Source organism: Nycticebus coucang, chromosome 12 (genome assembly GCF_027406575.1).
Source record: "Nycticebus coucang isolate mNycCou1 chromosome 12, mNycCou1.pri, whole genome shotgun sequence".
NCBI lineage: Eukaryota > Metazoa > Chordata > Mammalia > Primates > Lorisidae > Nycticebus > Nycticebus coucang.
The window spans coordinates 87,556,129-87,579,246 of NC_069791.1; the positions used below are offsets into that span (position 1 = coordinate 87,556,129).

General features: G+C 44.5%; 1 protein-coding gene across 2 annotated transcripts in view; it reads right to left on the reverse strand.

The window, feature by feature from the left end:
* Nucleotides 1-23,118, reverse strand: part of PRKCB (protein kinase C beta) — a 347,453-nt gene that overhangs the window by 58,166 nt on the left and 266,169 nt on the right. For both annotated transcript variants that reach the window (XM_053555824.1, XM_053555826.1), the window contains exon 10: nucleotides 1,784-1,957. In XM_053555824.1, the coding sequence (XP_053411799.1) occupies nucleotides 1,784-1,957 (174 nt within the window). The remainder of the gene's footprint in view (nucleotides 1-1,783; nucleotides 1,958-23,118) is intronic.

Sequence of the window (23,118 nt, forward strand, 5' to 3'; positions counted from 1 at the left end):
TGTGCCACAAAGATACTATACTTCAATGAATATTAGGCACACATGATTAATTTCTCCCAATCTCAACCTAACCAACCAAAATTGAAAACTGCTGCTTGCTCAGCCTCTTCCTGGAGAACAAAGTCTCTTTCTTAGACTATTTACCAAACTGACACTATCTGTCATCTGGTGGTGTCAATGAGTCAATCTGGGGAAGACTAATGGAAAAGGGAGAAGACAAGAGAATGGGGGAGTCTAGAGCTTTAAATCCTAGCCCTGTCTTTGCCACCCCTGAATATCTTTAGACCTTAGCTCCCCAAGGGAAAACTAGAGATTCAGACCAGTGAGGCGTACCCCTTTCCTGGTCTTTGACACGTGCCATCACAATGTGAATTTTTCTTTCCATTGATTTTCTTCCTCTACTCAAAAATTTTATTTTAAAAGCAAACTTCAGGCACCCTTGGAGCATAACAATGAACCAATTTATTATCTTAAAAAGTGTTAAGTAAAGGGAAAGACGCAAGCACGTGTCCTGCCTTTCCTATATGAGCTGCACGTAGATGAGGAAATAGAAGAGAGAAAGGCCCTCTTTATAAAAGCATTCCAACTAGCCTATGAAAAAGAAGCGATAGAATTACGGTGTCACCATCTTACACTCCCTAATGAGGTAATGCGTCTAGGCACCAATCATAAGTTGCTGCCAACATTACTAAGAGAGACCACTGGACATTATGTGCCTTTGGCTGAAAGAACACGCCACCATCGGTCATCTTGGCAAAGGGATGGAAGTTGAGTCTGACCGAGCCTCCAGATCCAGCTGCCAATTTGCAGGAAATACGGAGGAAAGAGGAGACATGCTGAGGTGCCCAAGACTACATGGTTGCACAACTCAGACCATGAAAATGCTATGGGACAAACATCCCAGAGTCTCTCCAGCACATAAAAGGATAAAAACAAAAGATTAAAAATTTTAAATACACATGAAATTTGATGCAAAATACAACAGCATTCCTTCTGACATATGGGCTCTAAAATCAGCAGGTAGGCTGAGAACTAGATAGAGTAAAACTTGATCTTGAAAAATCTCTTGAAGCATCTTTAAGTCACTAGGCCACTGGCCTGGAGAAGCCCTAAAGGCAAGAATTAGCTTTGTACCTCTTTGCTTTTGGGCTCTGGCCTCTCCTTCCTTGGGTATGGGACCTATGTCTTATTTGAACAGGGAAAAGGTAAAGCGGTTACTTACAAGGGTGTCTCTTGCTCTTGAAGACAGAGTTGAAATCAGTCAGCAACAGACAGAGGACAAATGCTCCCTTCTTGTCTTGGCAGTCATGGCTTTGAGCTGACTAGCCCTTTTCTGGGACATGGTGCCCCTGCCCTGTGAGTCCTCTGAGGGCTGTGTTCTCAGGCAACCCACCCTCCAGGAGACCCATGTGAAGGCCTCAGGCAACCTGCAGAGATGTACTGAGCATTTATGCAAAGGGCTGGAGGGCTGAATAAAACCATCTAGAGGCACTATGTGTGGACCTTTCCACTGAGTTCCTGTCCCCATGTCACCCTTTGTTGACAGAGAAAGGCCTTGATCTGTTGGTTATAAAACCAATTGCCTGAGTTCCTTTATCTGGACTGAGACAGCATCTGCCTCAGGGGAGAGCCCTTGTCAGTGGCAACCTCTGAATTCTCAGCTGACTTTCCTGGGCCCCATATCTCTTTGTTTCTAGAATAGCAAGAGCCCAGAATGTCTTTGAGGTGGGGGCTGCTGGGGTAGCTTTGGAGGTGGAATACCCAGGGCCCCCAGACAAGTTACCATGGTCTGGAAGCAGGAGTGGAGCTGGGTGAGGAAGGGTGGCTTCCCAGGCAGAGCCAGCACCCGCTTCTCCACCATGGTGCACTCCACGTCGTCATCTTGGATCACCACGTCCTTCTTCAGGATCTTCACAGCGTAGAGTTCATCTGTGCCTTTCCGCTCCGACAGCATGACCTAAGAAAGAGAGGGCAGCTGGTGTTCATTCAGATCCACTCCCAGCTTTGCACAGATGTCCTCTGTGGACTCTGAAACAACAGGTCACGTTTCCACCAGCCTCACACTTTGAATGGTTGAACCCAATCAAAGAGGACAGTTTCAGGTGAGACGGCCAAGTATTGATCCCTCTAAGATATGCATCAAAGCCCAGCCAATATGAATAGAAGGCAAGCCCCACGAGGGCCAAGGATCTGTGCCTGGTTTGTTCACTCACCTAATCTAAGAGCCTGCAATAGTGCCCGGCACATAGTATATACTCAGTAAATATTTGTTGAATGAAGGAGTGAGTGAACGCTGGATAAAGCTGAATTTTGGAGCACTTCTTCCTTTATCCCTTTATCCATTCAATTATTTAATGTTCATTAAAAGGCTGCTGAACACTAGGGATACAGCGATAAACAAGCAGGCATGTTCTTTGACCTTCAACTCCAGAGAGGAAAAAAAGACTTGGGAAATTAATTTCAGGGATGATTAATGAAATATTTTAACAGCCTCTCCTGCTGTCTTGGGGCTTCCTTTTGTGAGCTGTGGCCACACTCAGGGCCAGTTAACTGGGGTGGCTCATGGACACATCACCCTTTTCACTGGTTATAACTACACTGGAGGGAACAATGACCAGCAAGCACTACTTTGTCAAGAAGCCTCTTACAAAGCACAATACAGAAGCACATTATAAAGAGACCCAACTGGTCTGGAGGCTTCTTGGAAGGCTTCATGGAGGAAGAAACAATCAGATTCAAGGATTTACTGCATGCCCTGTGTCAGATTTTTGCAGGCAATAATATTAATAATATTAATCTGGGCATTTATGAATGGACCAAATAATTATTGGTTTCCAGTTATTAGTTCTCATTTATTCAGTACCTAGGAAGTAAGTGCCATTGTAAATCCCATTTTACAGGACTCTGAGGCTCAAGAGGTAAGCAACCTGTCATGTTATAAATTCATTTAGGGCCTGGGTTAGAATCTGAACTCAGGTCTACCTGACTACAGTTCCTGCTTTTAAGTGTTCTTCTTGAATTCTAGAAGCTCAAGGAGTTTAAGTGGTTGAGGAAATTAAAAGCTATGCCTGACGCAGCTGGAGGACCAGAGGATGCAGCAGCGACTTGAGTCCAGAGGGCGGGACACACAGGACCAGCTCAGTGGCAGGAGGGCAGCTCAGCACACTCTGCTCAGCTCCCACCCTGACAGTGAAAGGTCTGTCTGGACTCATGCATGGAAGCTTCCAGATCATGCATCCATGCACTGAAGCTTCTAGGCTGAGCTCACTGGCTCACAAAGTCCCCATCTCCTGTTCCTACCATCTTCTCTTGCATTGCAGCCAGGGTGGCCAGAGGCAAAGCAGACCCAGGGATTTAGGACACCTTACAGGGCCTCTGACATACACTTCCACAGCAAGAAGACTGTCCTCAACCTCTCTTTCCCCCAGCAGCACAATAGAAAATTCCCCCTGCCAGTCTGAGTGGATCCATCTGCCAGGTACTTCCTCAATCCTTAAAACAGACCCATGAACTTACCTGGGAAGGCAGGGTTCAGAGTATCAGAATGGGTGCCTACAGCTTATTTCCCATCCCCTCGTGCACTCCCTGGTACCCTACGGCTGTATGTCCTTTCTGTGGCCCTCACCAAGGAAGAAACAATCACTCAAGGAATTCACTGTCCTAAGATATAAAATGTCAGGTGGAGACAGGAGTTTTCTGTTCTCAGATTCTAGAGAGGGCTGGGCTGAGTCTGGTGCAGCAAGTTTGCACGGAGGTAACTTGGATGAAAGAGAATGAGAAGAAGGACAGAGGTGGGAGGAAGAGGAGGCTTCAGCTAAGAGGATCCCAGAGTCCAGTAGGAGAGGCTCCGTGGTGAGCTGTCCTCGACCCATCACTGCTGGTCAAGGCACCATCTAACAATCCTGAATGCCTGCAACTCCTCCCCTCCCATGCCTGGAGCAGATGGGAGGAGCCCTAGATACCTGGAAAGCGGACACCCTTATGACAAGACATCTTAACCTTCTGCATGGAAGACAGATTGGGCAGGATGGCTGGAAACTTCCCTCTGGGCCAGGGACAAGCGTGGATATCCTACATCTGTTCTATTTTACAGGTAAACAAACTGGGGCTCAGAAAGATTAACCTGCCCCAGCTACCGACTATTCTAAAAATGCAGATCTGATCATGTTACTCGAATGCTAAAATTCTTTCAGTGGCTCCTGAAAGCCAAACAATTCCATGACCACGTCCTGCTCTTTCTTTCCCTTTGAATATTCTAGACCTACTGCGTGCAACGTCCTTCCGCACTCTTTCCATGCCTAGGAATTCTGAGATTTGGCTCATATGTTACCTCCTACTCTAACCTCCATAAAACACTTAGACTGAATCAGCCACTCCCTCCTCCAGGCAGCAGGGCCGCTTTGTATCTTTGTCAGTTATGTATGCAGGCTGTTCCAAACTTCAATCATTCATGTGCCTTTTTCACATTTTTTCCTGCCACCTAAACTGTTATTTGCTTAGCACTTTAAAAATGTAGTCATATTTTTTTACTTAACTAAATTTGAAAAGGAAACTTTATATCACCACTATTAATGGCAAGCCAGTATCACCAGTCATAAATGGAAGATAAGCATAAAAATAAATAAAAGCAAAGCAGAGCTAGTAAATTCTAGCTAGATTCTGACGGCTGCCGAGGGTTCTGAGCCAGGCCTTGCATTTTCTCCTTGTTAAAGAAAAAAATGATATTATGGCTGGCACACTGGCTCATGTCTATAATCCCAGCACTTTGGCAGGCCGAGGAGGGTGGATTGCTTGAGCTCAGGAGTTCGAGACCAGTCTAACCAAGAGTGAGACTCCATCTCTACTACAAATAGGAAAACTATCTGGGCACTGTGGCTGATGTCTGTATTCCCAGCTAGCTGAGAGGCCAAGGCAGGGAGATCACTTGAGCCCAGGAGTTTGAGGTTGCTGTGAGCTAGGCTGAGGCCATGGCACGCTAGCCTGGGGCAATAGAGTGAGACTCTGACTCAAAAAAACAAGAAAAAGCAAAAACAAAAGCGGTATTAGAAAACATTAGATAGCATATTGCCATCAAATGAGATTTTCTTGTTCAAGTAATTAGAAAGACTGAAAGAAAACCTAAAGAGATAATAACCTTATCATATGATTTAATTTTATTTAATATCATGACTTTACACTACCTTAAAAAACTCAAGTACTCACTGAAGTCATCTCGGTAATCGTCAATGCTACGCACTCCATGCCTCAGGAAATACTGTTGTATTTGTACAGTTTTTTAAATCAATCAACAGCGATGTGTGAAGATTCCTTTGCCCTGCCCTAAGCAACGTGCCCTATACTGCTTGGACAAAAATAGAAGTGACATGCAGAAAACACTGCTAATAATTTAGAAGACATGGAGCTGAACTGAATTCTAAAGCAGGAGTCAGCTAACTTTTTGGTAAAGGGCCAAACAGTAAATATAGGCTTTGCAGGACTATATTAACTATTAAACAAGTGCTACTGTATTGAGAAACTAGCCATAACAACACACACAGGACAGGCGCCTATGGGACAAAAAGAAAAAAACAATTGGGCTGGGCTCCAGTAGTTTCCTGACCCCTGTTTGAGAACATGTGTGTTAAAAAACAATCAGGAAAGGGCAGGGCCTGTGGCTCAAAGGAGTAGGGCGCCCACCCCATATACTGGAAGTGGCAGGTTCAAACCCAGCCCTGGCCAAAAACTGCCCAAAAAAATCAGGAAAAATAAGAGTGACCACATGATCAAAAGTGACTGCACTTTAATTTAGAAATGAATTCTAGTGGCCTTTCACTTCTTCCAACTCTTTATTATTAGAAAAAACTTTTGGCTTGGCACCTGGTAGCTCAGGGGCTAGTGCCTCGGCCACATGCACCAGGGGTGGTGTGTTGGAACCTGGGCCTGCCGAATAACAATGACATCTACAACACCAACAAAAAAAATAGCCAAGCGCTATGGCACTCGCCTGTGGTCCCAGCTACTTGGGAGGCTGAGGCAAGAGAATCACTTAAGCCCAAGAGTTTGAGTTTGCTGTAAGCTGTGATGCCAGAGCACTCAACTGAGGACCACATAGTGAGACTCTGTCGCAAAAAAAAAAAAGAACTTTCTGATTGGGTAGTGGACACACTTGAACACAGCTGATTGGATCACCTAACCTAAGCTGAGCCAATCAGAGTCTCTGTCCTAAGAATTTTGGGAATTGGGATACTCCAAGGAATCAGTCCTGGGTCCCTGAATAGAGAACACCCACAGATCTTCCTAGAGTGGTTCTTTTCTACTATGTGCAGGGAAAAAAGAATGAAACAGATGCGTGGGGGAAAAGAAGGTCAGAGAAGGAACAGGGGCCCTGCTTTCTAGTTCTGCTTCCAATCTCTCTCAAGCATTGGCCATTTCCTGTTAGAAACTGCCATATCTTCCCAATAAAATTGTGTTTATTTTTATTAGTTTTCATGGATTTAAGTGTCTCAGAGATCTTGTGAGACAAATCTACTGCTTGGGTAGCTTAAATTCTTAATAAAAATGACAATTTTAGGAAGGCGAATAGTATCAGGTCAGTATGTGACCTAGAACAAGGCAAATTCTGTTTCTTTGTTTGGTTTTTAATATAGAGGACAGTGCCTCTTGCCTATATCAGAATCATGTTGGTGGAGGCTTGTTTATAATATAGGTTCTATATTATATGTCACTTCCAGAGCTCTGGGATATAGCCCGGGACTCTGCATTTTAATAAACACATTCCTCCCACCTTAATTCTAATCAACAGGTATTATCCAGGTGTTTGTTTTTTTTTTGTGGTTTTTGGCCAGGGCTGGGTTTGAACCCGCCACCTCCGGCATATGGGACCAGCGCTCTACTCCTTGAGCCACAGGCACCGCCCTCAACAGGTATTATCAAAACTGATTCATTTAAAAAGGTGGTTAGGCATTGTTCATAAGGCAAAACAGATAGAATCTGTTTTTAATTCTGATTTTCCTAACTTTCCAGTACTCATCAACAGGGTGAAATGGAACTTTCCTCTTCTCCTTTATATTCTAATCAAGCTTTTCTTTTCTAAGAATCTCTCCACCCTCCCTTGGAGTTACATTTTGAGCGTTTTCCCTGTAACACAAAAGGACTGATACTCCTGATACTCCATGGTGGTTTCAAAACATGTCTACAAATATCTGACACTCCTCCAGTCAAGAGTCAGAGTCTATGCCCTCTCCTGTGAACCTGGGAAGGCCTTTGTGCTTGCCTTAATGAACCAAATGTAGTTGAAGAGACCCTGAGTGACTTCTGAGGCTGTAGCTTTTGTCAGTTTTCCACGGACCTTTGTATCACTGAGGCCACTGTGTTAGCCCATGGAATGAGACCACACAGAAAGGCCCTAGAACCATACGAAGAGCATGGCACCCAGCCAGAGCAGGAGAAACCCCAAGCCACCATCAACTAGCTAGCATTCTCATGATTATGTGTTTGTTCCCCCTCCCCCCCCCTTTTTTTTTGAGACAGAGCCTTATTTTGTCACCCTTGGTAGAGTGCTGTAGTGTCACAGCTCACAGCAACCTCCAGCTCTTAGGCTTAGGTGATTCCTCTTGCCTCAGCTTCCGGAGTAGCTGGGACTACAGGTGCCTGTCACAACGTCCAGCTATTTTTTGCTGCAGTTTGGCCAGGGCCGGGTTCGAACCCACCACCCTTGGTATACGGGGCTGGCGCCCTACTCACTGAGCCACAGGTGCCGCCCATGATTATGTGGTCACAGCAATAGATAACTAAATCAGATTGACCTAAGTTCCTATGTGTGCCAATCCAACCCAGCTTTGTCAGGCCCCTGTGACCTTGGGTTATGCACATTTTTTTCAATCAATATTAAAAAAAAAAGAAGCTTCAATTGAGAAAGGTAACAGAGATGGAATTCATTGTGTCTTTCAAATGTTTCAATTTTTTTTTTTTTTTTTACTGGGCACATTCATTTTTTAATTTTTTTTTTTTTTTTTGTAGAGACAGAGTCTCACTTTATCACCCTCGGTAGAGTGCCATGGCATCACACAGCTCACAGCAACCTCCAGCTCCTGGGCTTAAGCAATTCTCTTGCCTCAGCCTCCCGAGTAGCAAATGTTTCAATTTTTATAGTCTTATCCAGAACATGGAAGGCTTAACCACTCATTCATTCATTCAGTAAATATTAATTAAGCGCCAAGCACTGAAATAGGCACTGGGGTTGCAGAATGGCAAGATTCCTACCCTCGTGAAGCTTATGCTCCATGAGAAACATAATTACCTAATGTCAGTCGTGATTAACCCCCTGAAAGAGAAGCACACCATATGTTGAAATGAAAAATTTAATCTCATTTGGCAGTTCAGTAAAAGATACTTTGGGGGGGGGGGGCGGTGCCTGTGGCTCAGTCGGTAAGGCGCCGGCCCCATATACCGAGGGTGGTGGGTTCAAACCCGGCCCCGGCCAAACTGCAACCAAAAAATAGCTGGGCGTTGTGGCGGGCGCCTGTAGTCCCAGCTACTTGGGAGGCTGAGGCAAGAGAATCACTTAAGCCCAGGAGTTGGAGGTTGCTGTGAGCAGTGTGAGGCCACGGCACTCTACTGAGGGCCATAAAGTGAGACTCTGTCTCTACAAAAAAAAAAAGATACTTTGGGGGAAGTGACAGTTTAGCCGAGACCCGACATTATCAGCAGGACTAGCAAGGTGGAGACAGAGGAGGCATAGTCTAGCCAAAGGGAAGAGAAGGATGGATTAAACTATCTGGATCAATAAACCCTGGACAGCAGTAAATACAGAAAGCTAGTGCTTGAGCTGCAGAACTCAAATTCAAGATTCCAATTCCCAGCCCTCTGAAACTTAGCAAACAATTGGCCCTAGCAGAATCAGAGAGATCCAGCCAACAGAGCAGCAAAAGGCCCAAGTGTGGTGGCTGGAACAGGGACTACATGGTGTTCAAAGGGCATGGGAGAAAGATGGGAGATGTGCCAGGGAGAAAGACGGGAGATGTGCTGGGGAGAAAACAGGCAACGTTGGAGGTAGGATTAGGCTGTGGGGGAAAGTGACTAGGTGATGATAACCAACCATGCCTACTTACTATTTCCAGTATTGATTATCTCATTTAATTCCCACAACAAAATGTGCAAATTCCCACTGTACCCATTTTACAGATATGGAAGGTAGGACTTCGCAAAGTTAGGTGACTTGACCACATTCACTCCATTAGGAAGGGATGCCCTCTAGTCACCTGTCTCCTAAATCAATCCATGCCCTGATCCACCCTATTGCCAAGCTCAGTGGGAAGCAACTTCTTGCTGGAGCGTTTCGAATTCAGCTCAAATCCTGGTCCTGGTCCTGGTCCACCTTTCCCTACCCTCCTTACCTGCTGAGGCTTGGGACCCTGCACATTCCTTCATGGCCACAGATAGAGGAATCATTTCTTTGTTCCATCTCTTATACAACCACCAAGGAACCATTCATTTGCTTGGCAAGATGAGCTTGGTCTGCTTTAGTGCTGTAGTCATGATTCCAGTTCATCTCACATGGGGCCACAAGCTCCCCTGGGAATTTGGTTTGTAGGTACAATGCTAGGCACTGGTGATGTGTCCAAATGACAGACGTGACCCTGCTTCCATCAGACAGCTTGGGAAGATCTTCCTTCCTCCACTTGTGCTGTGAAGTTTTGGCGTGGGAGGGAAAAGGAAGCAGAAAAATAGCCATTCACCCCAGCAGTGACTATGGGCCATGTCCTAAACTGTGGAAATAATCTTTTATTAATTGTCTCAAGCAGTTTCTGAAGCTTCCAGAAACTTTAATACCAACAGAGAGGTTGTGGGCTGTTTGTTCAGCTGTCCCTCTCTCTCCAGGGTGAGGATTCCAAACAGATTGAAAGGATGTGTTGAAGTGACGTTCTTATCAAATTCCAAGCCACATCTGTTACCCAAGAATCTTCTGGGAGAAATGTGATAAATAGCAAAACTCCAGTGACAGCAAATAAAATAGAGGAAAGTAGCCCAGGGAATCCTGGCTGGAAAATTTATTGTGATGAACTTTACTGGCAAATCCCAATGGCAGAGTATGCTGGGAATCTTGGTTCCTTCCCCCAGGATAGTGTCACATAACGGTTAGGGCAAGGACTTTAGAGTCAGAGGACTTGGTATGCATCCAAGTTCTGCCAGCTACTCATATGTGATGTTGAGAAATTCGCTTAACTTTTCCAAGCCTCAGTTTCCTCACCTGTACAATGGGGTTGCCAGCATTATTTTGCTTTTGGTGGTGCTGAGGGCATTTTATGGGATAAAGTATGCTAAGTGTACACTTTGTGTAAGATAAATGATGAGTACTTAAAACCTGGTGTTTGTACTAGTTTCCTGGGGTGACCATAACAAAGAACTAAGACTTGGGTGGCTTCGAACCACAGGAATTTATTTTCTCACAGTTCTGGAGGCCAGAAGTCACACATCAGGACGTTGGCAGGGTTGGTTCCTTCTGACGGATCGGAGGAAGAATCTGTTCCAGGCCTCACTCCTTGCTGCTGGTGGCTGCCAGCAACCCTTGGCATTTATTGGCTTATTGGTAGATACATCATTCTACTCTCTGCCTCTGTCTTCACATGGTGTTCTTCCCTGTGTGTTCCATGTCTGTGCCCAAATGACCCTCTTCTCATAGGGACATCAGACATTAGATTAGCGCCCACTCTAATCCAGGATGACCTCATCTTGATTATACCTGCAAAGACCCTATGTCCAAACAAGGTCACATCCATTAGGACCTGAATATACATTCTGTGGAGGAAGGAGACACAGTTCTACCCACCATGGCTGTTAGCATCAACATCATGTTTTTAGAGAACACAGGGGGCTTCTGGTCATCCTCATCCAAAGCACCCTGATTTCTAGCACTCAAATGGCTGAGGAGCTTTGCCCTGAGGGGACTATGTAAATGGCCATGCTGACGTGAGGGGCAGAGACAGGCAGGCACCAAAACTCTGCTCCCCACTCCTATAACTTCAGCAGACATTTACCAACAGTTCAAAGCCACATGGAATCACCCTCAGGTCCTGTCTCTTATATCGCTCAGCTGATGCATCCACAAGGTGTGTCAGCTCTGCCTAGGAAATACATGTACGCCATATCCAACCTTCTTGCTGATCTGAGTCCCTATGGTCCTCTGCGACTCGTCTTCTGCGACTGCCTCCTGACACTTCTCTACTTCCGCTCGTCCTGTGCCCACCTGCATGCTGTCCTCTACACTCCTGGACCATGCTTTAAAACCCCAAGTTGATTCCCATCACTCCGCCTTCCTAAGTCCTTCCTCGGTCTTCCCACTGCACTTAAGACACACTCTCCTCTCTCAGGACCGCACCCCCAGTCTTCCCTGCCTGCAGGACTCACCTACCAGATCTACTCCATAATCTGCTCCCTCACCCTGTTCAGCTCACAGTCCAACGTGACCTCACCTGCCACATTCTCCACACTTGCAGCTCCCTCAGTCACTCCCCGCCCCCCCTTTCCACTTTGTTTTTCTTCACAGCACTTTACCACCTATTTGCTCACTTCTCTCCCTCGGGAGAACGTGAGCTTCCTCAGGGCACATCTTTTTTGTCTGAGTTGCTCACGGTGGTGCCCTCCACATCCAGCATGTGATAGGCACTCAGAATTTACTTGTTGCATAAATGAATGAAAAGATCTGAATAGAAGAAGTGGGTAAAAATCCCTTAGATCTAGGGGCGGTGCCTGTGGCTCAAGGAGTAGAGCGCTGGTCCCATATGCCGGAGGTGGAGGGTTCAAACCCAGCCCTGGCCAAAAACCACAAAAAACAAACAAACAAAAAAATCCCTTAGATCTAGATCACCAAAGATCTTCCGTGTTTTAGGTGTCAGCACTATTTAATTTATATATGACTCAATCCAACTCATAGAATTTAGGTAGCATTCAGGATTATGGGACACTATCACAAGTGAATCTTATGGTAGGTAAATTATATGTGGTTCTTCAACACAGGTAATTAAAAATGATTATATACCATACAGTAAACCCATGTGCATGTGTGTATGTATGTACACACACATTATCCATGGATAGACCCTCTGCCTCCCTCCTCTCTCCATCTTTCTTACTTACTCTCTCTGTCCCTTCTTTTCTTTCTCCCTCCTTTGCTTCCACATCAATCAGAGATACATGAAACATAATACAATTTCTATTTCCTATAAGGAAAACCATTTTTGAGGAGAAAAATAAGCTTTTCCTAGAACTTAGGTCTAAAAGAATTGTCTTGTGTGGATCTTTGAATACGCCATGCTCTGGCGGATGGTGTTTTTAGTACCATTCCTACAGCAGGATCAGAAAGGGAGAAGGGAAGAGAGAAACCAAACATTTAGCATTGTCGGAGTTTGCAAGCTTGACTAACAGAGACTTGATCAATTTGGATGCTGCGTCTAAATTAGAAAGCCCTCTAGGGCTCCTAGGGTCCCCAACACTGACTTGGGAGCAGGGCATCCTTAAGGGGTGGTGTGCTGAGGGCGTTACGGAAGAGGCATGGGCTGTGAGTTAAAGCCCATGTGTGTGGGTAGCGCCTGTGGCTCAGTGAGTAGGGCGCCAGCCCCATATACCGAGGGTGGCAGGTTCAAACCTGGCTCCGGCCAAACTGCAACAAAAACATAGCCGGGTGTTATGGCAGGTGCCTGTAGTCCCAGCTACTCGGGAGGCTGAGGCAAGAGAATCACCTAAGCCCAAGAGCTGGAGGTTGCTATGAGCTGTAACACCATGGCACTCTACCGAGGGCCACAAAGTGAGACTCTGTCTCAAAAAAAAAAAAAGCCCATGTGTGTACACTGCAGGCCTCCAGGGGTACCAGGAGACGCCCAGGACACTAGGAGCAGGCTTGCAGATGAAGCTGGGTGCAGGGCCAGCAAACCGATGTGTTCTGAGGCTTGTACCTGCCATCTATTTTAAGATTCCATGTCTTTGAGGATCCCCTTACTCTCTGGGCCTATTTCCTGCTTTGGTTTTACCCAGACACCTGCAGCGGGTGCTTTAAATGAGCTCAACTGTAAGTTTTAAGGTAAATATGATCCTTTCCTTCCCCCCATCCTATCCTTGGGTTTGTCTTGCCTGCCTGGACGAAGCTATTGTTTCTTCACTTTGCATATTAGAATTCCTTGTGGAGCTTTTAGAAGCTGATGCTTAGGCTATGCTCCAGACCAATTAAATCAGAATCTTCTAAATACTTGTAGCCTCCCAGTGCCAGGCCAAGCCCTCCCTGGGAGATGCGTTAGCTAGAGGTCATTAGGATGGTGTCGTAAGCAGGGGCTGGCGCACTGGCCAAACACCGTCCACCTGTTCTTCCAAGGGCACTCACCTACTTAGCCGCAAGAAAAACTTGGGTGTGTCCTGGTTAGCTTCAATACCTTCATCTTTACAATGTGGTAGATATCCTGACAATCTCTACATGTAAGAATAAGGTCATGGCACTGACAGAGTGTTGATCTGGAAGCTCATATCTAACTAGAATTATAAAATCCGAGTGAGTATTAATTCAGACTCTGAAATCATGAGTTTAAATCCTGACCTTATCATGTACTTTGCTGTGTATTCTGGAGCAAGTTACTCAACCTCTTTGAGTCTCAGCCCCTCATCCACAAAAGGGGTATAAAACAGTTTCTTTGGTGAGTGCCTATTGCTGCCTAAACTTTGTGTTGAGATGTTATACATAAACCAGACTCCCTATGCTTCATTCAAACCTGGACTAAATGGTGTTGGAGATAGAGACTCTCAAGTGTGTTACCTCTTTACAAAAGTATAATCAACAGCAGCCAATAAAATCAACAGTAGCCAATAAAATCTTAGGTCTGCATGTTAGGTTTTTTTTATGGAAAATGCTATAATTCTGTTCCACCACTCCAGTTTTTGCCTATATAAATGATTGTCATTTTTCCCCATACCAGGAGCAATAATCATCGTTCTTTGGTGAAGGTGTGTCCTGGGACTGCTGCCCTCACACTTTGCATTCAATAAATTTTAACTGGACCCTGAGCCCCTGAGCCCTTTTATTAATAGGTTAACAAGTTTGAACTTTGGGTTAAATGGTCTAAGCAAGGGGTATCCATCCTTGTTTCTTTTCTGCAGCACACTGGAAGAAGAGTTATCCTAGGCCTCACATTAAATACATAAACATGACAGAAAGCTGATTGGCAAAAAAAAGGTCCATGCATATTTTTTGTCACATCTGACACTATACATAAGCAAAAAAAAAAAAAAAAAATCAGCATGCAGCCCCTGGTGTATATATCCACGTGTACATTTGTTTCAATCTGATATTTAACAGTGGCCACACCAGTCTGATGTGAAATGGTTTAAGGGACTCAGTTAACAGTCTAGAAATGACTTCAGGTTTCTGACTGTTTTGGAGAAGGCAACTAGGCAAATTTGGACAATTGAAGACGTACTTCAATGGGAAAAAGACATGTATTTGGAGTTAGTTGTGTGGATCTGGGTAGGACTGAATCACTTTCAGATACAATCTTCAAGTTGGCCAGACAAAAAAAAGGGGAGTGATATCCAGTGTGTAGACCAACTCAGATTATACAACTTGGTTCTTTCTTGATTTATTATGCAAAGGCATCTGTACTTAAACATCTCTTTATAGATGATAAAAGTGTAGATCTGTGTGATAAGATAAGCTAATTTTTCTTTTTTTTTTTTTTGAGACAGAGTCTCACTTTGTCACCTTTAGTAGAGTGCCGTGGCATCACAACTCACAGCAACCTCAAACTCTTGGGCTTAAGTGATTCTTCTGCCTCAGCCTCCCAAGTAGCTGGGACTACAGGCACCCACCAAAGTGCCTGGCTATTTTTTGGTTGTATTTGTCATTATTGTTTGGCAGGCCCGGGCTGGATTCGAACCCGCTAGCCTTGGTGTATGTGGCTGGCGCCCTAGCTGCTGAGCTATGGGCATTGAGCCAGATAAACTAATTTTTCATTTCAGAGGTCAGGTTGGCAGACTGCATTAAGATTTAAACCTTTTAAAATGATGCCATGTCACACCTTAGATTTAATCAAGTTGAATTTTTGCCCACTAGCACAGAAAGCCATGGAAGTGTGAAACGAAGTTTAGAATGGAGGTCTGTTTAGCCTAGTCATCTCTGGCTCCTGCGGACTTGCTATTGTTAAGCAAATGTCACTATAGTAGTGGAAGGGATGACTCACTATGACGGCTGGAAAGGGGGAGGAGTGGAAAGAGGAGATGGAAACCTGAAATGCCTAACCCTTGGGCATAAAAGAAGACGTTGGGTTGGATCTAATAAGAAATGTTTTAATTGGGTTATAATAAGAAATGTGAAAGAATTGCTATTTCAACACTATGGGCTGTATCAACTCTAATTACTGATATCAACAAAACTGATATGTATCAATTCTGGCTTTTGAAGAGTTCTTTTCAGCTAAAATAAGCGTTAGTGAACTTGGAGGATCTTATGCTGAGTAAAATAAGCCAGATGCAGAAAGGCAAATAAATACTGCATGATCTCACTTACATTTGAAATCTAAAAAAATAGTCGAACTTAAAGAAACAGAGAGGAGAATGGTGGTTGCTAGGGGCTGTGGGTAGGAGAAATGGAGAGATGATGAGCAAAGGGGTCAAACTTTCAGTTGTAAGTAAGTACTAGAGATTTAATTTATAGCATGGTAAGTATAGTTAATAATATTGTATTATATACTTGAAATTTACTAAGGGAGTAGATTTCAAGCCCTCTCATCCACACACACAGTAAGAACAGGAATGCCTGGGCGGTGCCTGTAGCTCAGTGGGTAGGGCCTCCGTGTATGTGGCTGGTGGGTTTGAACCCGGCCCAGGCCAGCTAAACAACAATGACAGCTGCAACCAAAAAATAGCCGGGCGTTATTGCGGGCGCCTGTAGTCCCAGCTACTTGGGAGGCTGAGGCAAGAGAATAGCTTGAACCCAAGAGTTGGAGGTTGCTGTGAGCTGTGACGCAACAGCATTCTACCCAGGGAGACATAGTAAGACTGTCTCAAAAAAAAAAAAAAGAACAGGAATGCCTAAAAAAAAGAAAATAAATAAAATGAATATTGGTGACATATACGGCTTAGTCAAATTTCTTTGAATCATATGTTATATTTAACAGAGCTAGATGGTTAACACAAAATCAGATTTAATTCAACTGCTTTTTTTTTTTTTCCCATGGTTCCTGAGAAAACAAACTAATAATTGATGCCTCCTACTAAAAGACAATGAAAGGGGAGGAGTGGAAAGGGCTTGTCATTCATTTCAACAACTGGGTTGCACGAAGACTGTTTCTCTATAACCTTATCTGCCTTGTGAGCCCAGGCTTCCATTTGTTGCTGGTGTTACAGACCTTTGCTGTCAGAGAATGGGGATTTCTGCAAGGTGGGAGTCCAGGTGCAGGAATGCTGTATAGATTAGTGGTGACGTATCTAGGACCCAGACTCCCTGGTTTAAACCTGTCTTCACTGTTGCAAGCTTCTTATTTTTCTAAGTCTCCCTTCCCTCATCTATAAAATGGTGATAATAACAGCACCTACCTCGTAAGACCCATTGTGAAGCTTTAATGAGCAATGAGTATAAAACACTCAGATAAAAAATGTTATCGATCTCTGCAGTGGTGTTCAATGAGGTCACTACATAATGTGAAGCTGGGTTAAGGCACGATGACGTGCTTAAGCATATGAACCACCCATGTTTGTACACCCAAATTATCTGATGTGCCATCTACACATTTGTACATGATTACAAATTTCTGCTATTATGCTTGACCTAGAAAAGATTATAGGTTATGATATTAGTAACCAGGGATTCATTTTACCAGGATTGTAAATTTCTGAAATACCACGTAAGGAAATAGTTGAAATGGATCTGAAAAGGAGACAGTATCTATGATAGTCCAATAATTAGACCAGTGGCCACAAATGATCACCTGAGTGTTTCCATGTTAATGAGTTCTATCTAGTCCTTCATTAAGAGGACTTGATATAACTTGGTGATATTTTCCCCAAGGAGTCAAGCAACATTTTAAAGAATATACCTGCTTTGGCCTGTGTCAGCCAGGCCAGTCATTTTCTTTCTTCTTTTAGACAAACTGCCCACATGATATCTGCTTTTCAGAGAGTTCATTCTTGTCGTCTTTCCTGATGAATGGCTAGTGTCCCCCTTGGCCCCTGATCTACACTGGCCCATCAGCTTTTCTTTCCCAGGATTTTAGATGCATAGGCTATTCTAGATTTGAGAATTAGACAAAGGGGCTTGAGAAGTGACGAGAAGGCCAGGAGAGGTAGTGCATGTCTGTAGAGAGAGATCCTATCAAGAAGCAGGGAAAACAGGGTGAGCCCCACCCACCCATCCCAAATCCAGACATGCTTGCTGGGCTCCAAGACGCTGCCCTTCCTGCCTTTTGGTTGTGAGATGCACAGAAACACATCACATGTTTTCAGCAAATATCCCCTTCGCTCACCATGGCTTGACAATCCCCTTGCAGCAAATGAGTGGTGGTAAAAATCTCAAATCCCTGATATTTTAGTATTTTCCTTGATAGAATTAATTGTATTGAGGAAAATAGACTCTGGATTTGTAATATACTATCTTCTGAGGAGTGGAAGTGAGGGTTAGAGAAACAGTAAGTCACTTCATTGAGGAGAGACCTGGAAATTTGGGGGAAGTGGAAGAGGGGCCTTGCAATGATTTGAGAAAGATGAGTTGGCAAAAAAGGCAGGGCAATCAGAATTGCATATGAAGGAAGGAAAGACTGAAGGCTTGGGGGGAAGTGCCATAATTGAGATAGAACCAAAGAGAAGGTAGGAATCCAAGATCAGACAGCAAATGTCAAAAGGTTCTCTGGAAGAGGATTAAGGGAACAGGTAGCAAAGATTTTGTGCTATCTGTGAACCATATTATAAAGGAACTCACCATACGGTGCAGGAAGATAGTGAAGCAGGTTGAATACAGGGGAGTGCCTTTGTTTGCAGGATTATATAAGCACATCTAATGTATGTATGTGTATGTGTGTATGAGCACATACCACTAATGAGATTAAAATTAGGCTAGACTCCCACAGCAGGAGCTCAAAGACTTAAGGAGAGGCCTTTGTTACTGGTATGAACTAAACTGCCTTTTAATCTGCCCAGGCGGTGTCCTCCTGCTGAAATTCAGCGCTGAGCGTGGCTCCAGCAGAAGACACTGTAGTCTGGGGGCTCAGAGCACTGGATTATTCTCTTGTGCCCAGAGAGCATGCCAGGGAAGCAGCCTAGCCTCTGGGGAGATGAGGTTGGGCCTGAGGACTAGGCTGTTGAGATGCTGAGACATTCAGAAATCAGGACCAACTTCTAGATCAAACCTACCCGGCACTGTGCTGAGGGCCCAACAATCCTTTTATGAGCTCATGAAAGCATTTTTAATTTTTTTTTAAATCACAAGAACCCCCCCAGACTTTTAGGTTAAAGATAATGCAGTAATGTGTCATATTAATATATTTGTCTTTATGCCAATGCAGTTATAAGATATGATTTTCAACTCTCTTTTTCACAAATGTCATTACGTAGTTCTTAGAGAAGTTTTCTAACTGTTCCAAAAAAAAGAAAAAGAAAGAAAAAAGGCTAGTAGTCTAGGGAGGTGTGTGGACCCCAAAGTGGAGAAGAGATGGAAAGAGGCAAGTGGAATCATAAAACCAAATTTCAAGATCTTGCTCCTCCCAGCTGTATGATCTTGGACAAGTTACTCCACCTCTCTGACCTACAGGAATGAAAGCATTATTAGTAGTAACTACCTTGCAGGGCAAGAAGAACAAATATGATGGAATGTATGTAAACCCAGAGCACAGCCCCTGTCAATGGGCACAAGGTCAGTAAATGCCAGAAGCAATGGGAGCACGTGAGTGGGACTGGCGTGGGTGGTCTTGGGCAGTAGAGTTGGTGCACACACTGAAGGCCTCCAAGCCTCGGAGGATCCCACAAAGCTGCAGCCTGAGGAAAAGGTCAGAAGGGCAGTGGCTGGAGGAGTCAAAGCCATTCTCATGGGCCCTCTCAGGAATTGCTGTTGACAGCTCACAGTTCCAGGGAGCAGCTGCATGTGGGCAGGTGACCGACAGGCGCAGAGTGATGAGGACAGACAGACGATCTGCAGCCCTGCAGCCCTAGAAGCCTGTGCTTTGTCTAACAGCAGTGGGTTACAGTGAAAATAAGGTGGCAAACTCTGCTTAGTGCTGAGAAGGAAAAATGAGAAAATAAGAGGGGACAATGGCTAACCTCCTGGAGACTTTCCAGGTGACAACTGTTCAGATTAGAAATACAAGTATTAAGTATCCAGCAATCAAGAGCCTCAACTCACAATATCTACATTTGCCGGGTCTGGCAAATACCATGTACTAGCTGTGTGACTTTAACAAGTCATTTCAACTTTCTTCCTTTCTTTCTCCTCATCTGCAAGATAGTGAGAATGGTAGGTATGTTACCAGGTGCACACTAATACATGCAAAGCACTTGTCCGTGGCTGACTCAAACATTCATAGTCACCCACATAAGAGAGCCTGGCACGTAATAGGACTAAAATGATGTTAGGTACTTTCATCATCGTCGTCACTGTATCATCATTACCACCACCCGAATTAAGTTCCACAAGGGCAGATATTTTAGTCCATTCTGTTCATAGACATTTCCTAGCACCTAGAAGAGTGCCCGGCATACAGCAGGTGCTCAAGAAATACTTCCTGAATGAATGATTAATTATGCCTGTCAGTGGGGAGTCCTTATAAAAGTGGTGACTTCTCCCCTATATGGCATATAGATTCCAAGCTCAGTCCCAATGCCCTTCCCCTCACACACGCCTGCTCTCCTCAGCAAGCCGCCAAGCCTTGTGCTCAGATCTGGAACGCAGGTGTGGGTTAAGGGCCCACGGGTAACCTAGGAGACAGGTGTTTCAGAGAGTTGCTGAGGGGAGAAGTCACAGGGTAAAAAGATAAGGAAAGGATGGGTGGGGAAGATGTGGAGCAGCAGATCTCAAAGAGAAGAGCAATTTGATGCTCTAGGGCAGTGGTTCTCAACCTGTGGGTCACGACCCCTTTGTAACCATGGAACTACATCCTGCATATCAGATATTTACATGATGATTCATAACAGGAGCAAAATTACAGTTATGAAGTAACACCGAAAATAATTTTATGGTTGGGGGTCACCACAACATGAGGAACTATATTAAAGGGTCACAGCCTTAGGAGGCGTTAGGAAGGTTGAGAGCCACTGCTCTAGGGGAAGGAGGTCAAGATCACAGGAAAGACTTTTTTGTCTAGACAGAGTCTGGCTCTGTCGCCCAGGTTAGAGTGCAGTGGTATCATCATAGCACACTGCAGCCCCAAATTCCCGGGCTCAAGCGACCCTCCTGCCTCAACCTCCACGTAGCTAGGACCACAGACATGCACCCCACACCTGGCTTATACACACACACACACACTATATATATATATATATGTGTGTATATATATATATTCTAAATATACATATATTTAGAAAAACAGGGTCTTGCTATGTTGCCCAGGCTACAAGAAAGATTTTTAAAGGTACAGGAAATGTTGAACATGCTCCTCAACTAACATAAAGGTTATGGGGGAGAGGGAAGATGAGAAACTTAAACACAAAAATTATAGCAAAAGAGCTCATGTTCTTAGAAATACAATGGTAACTGACGTGCCAAACAGTCAAGAGAACGTAAGATCTTATTAAGGCAGTTACTTTAAAACGATGTACTGAGGCACACTGCTATGCCATGAGTGTGCCTGAAAATTTTTAAAGATCGGGCAGCTCCTATGGCTCAAGGAGTAGGGTGCTGGCCCCATATACCAGAGGTGGTGGGTTCAGACCCAGCCCTGGCCAAAAAAAAAAAAAAATTTTAAAGATCATTAATTAAATTATTCAAAAGAAGTTTAAAGCGTAGTAAGTATATATATATATATTTTTTGAGACAGAGTCTCATTATGTCGCGCTCAGTAGAGTGCTGTGATGTCACAGCTCACAGCAACTGCAAACTCTTAGGCTTAAGTAATTCTCTTGCCTCAGCCTCCCAAGTAGCTGGGACTACAGGCACCCGCCACAATGCCCGGCTATATTTTGTTGCAGTTGTTTAGCTGGCCCGGGCCGGGTTTGAACCTGCCACCTTCAGTGTACGTGGCTGGCGCCGTAACCACTGTGCTGAGCCTGTATATTCTTTTTTCTACTCTTTTTTTCGATCAACATAATTTAAGTGTGCCATGGAAGTTTAACTACAGGTTCAAGTGTGCCATGAGATAAAAAAAAGGTTGAAAAATACTGTCTAAAGGCAGTTCCTCACAAAACGCAGTAAAGGTGCTTGTACTACCAGCAGCACAAGGAAAGATTACTTTTTAAAATTACATTCTCCTAACACACATTAAAAAATATATAACTGATCTATCAAGTCTGGGATTTCACATACATTGCCCTTCTTAGGGCAATGCTACCCCGAAGAAAAGGAAACCATTGTAAAGTCAATTTAAAGACAAAGCATTTATGGGGCGGCGTGTGTGGCTCAGTCGGTAAGGCGCTGGCCCCATATACTGAGGGTGGTGGGTTCACACCCGGCTCCAGCCAAACTGCAACCAAAAAATATCCGGGCGTTGTGGCGGGCGCCTGTAGTCCCAGCTACTCAGGAGGCTGAGGCAAGAGAATCGCTTAAGCCCAGGAGTTGGAGATTGCTGTGAGCTGTGTGAGGCCACGGCACTCTACCGAGGACCATAAAGTGAGACTCTGTCTCTAAAAAAAAAAAAAAGACAAAGCATTTATGATAGTAGATAGTATAAAAGAGGCAGGGTTTTTTGTTGTTGGTTTTTTTTTTTAAAGACCAAACAGGCGCAGGAGTGACTAATATTTGGGCAATTTGAGCAAGGCTATTATTCTTGTACAGTCTGAATTTTGAGCTAGAGAAGTTGACACCAGCGCCTTGGAGCGCAGCAGGAAAATCGTAAGCCTCTAGAGGTATCCTAGTGGTAAAGGCCATTACCAAACCCCCAGTGGCCTCCTCAGTGACACCCTCAGGTGTTTAATGTCATCAACCTCTTGGGCATTCGTCTGGGAAAGCCAAGCAGTAAAAGAGGAAGCTCCATGGTTTTGTCTCTCACTTCTCTGCTTTTGATTTTAGACCATCTCAGACGCATACACAGCAACAGAACGCAATGGGACTTTTTTAGAGATAAATGTAATACCTGAGCACCCCGTTTCCAAGGACTTTCCGCCTTTTCCTTTTCCTTTCGTAAGCTGCTGACTTCTTCCTACTTGATTTATTCCTGGCTTAAGCTCTGCCTCAGTAAAGGCAGCATTAAACACCTGGCATGTTTCATGATTTGAACACAAGCAAATGTCACAGAGGAGAGGCTCTTGGAGGTTTTTGTTTGTGGGGCACCACACCTTGGGAGTTCTAAAGGGAAAGGCCAGAAGGTCTTTTATGTCACCGTGAAAAACTGCAACCAGAGCTGACACGTAGAGAAAGTGCCTGAGACCACTAGTTAGTCCACCCAGATTGCTCTCCTAGCCTCCCTTGCACTGAGGTGCGGCCATGTGACTAAGTTCTCTCTAATAGAGAGTAGGCAGAAGTGATTGGTGCCACTTTCAAAACCAAAAACTTTTAACAAGCAGCTTGTGCCTCCTCCACCCTCTGAATATAGAGATAAACAAGGTCTGAGGGATTAATGGAGCCATATAAGACAAAAGGAACCTTGTCCCTTAATCACCATATGGAGAGAGTGGGTGGGGCCCAGAGAGCTCCTCTTAGACTGTCAGCAAATGAAAACTGAACTTCTGTTGGGCCTGAGCCAGTAGACACTTGGGGGGCTGTGGGGCTGTGTGTTGCTGCAGTTGAATCCATCCTAATGAAAGGAGCTTAGGTGCCCTGACTGCCACACAGATTAACCAAGCCTATTTTGGGTATGGGGACAGGGAACAAAGAGACATTCTGAGATTTTCAGCTACTCCTTCCCTTCTCTGCACGGTTCGCTCATTGTTCAGACACAGCCCGAGTCCCTTGCTCCTGGAAACCTTCACTCACTTCAACTATTGCAAACCCCACTCTCACAGGCTCCCACTTCGCATGACAAGTTA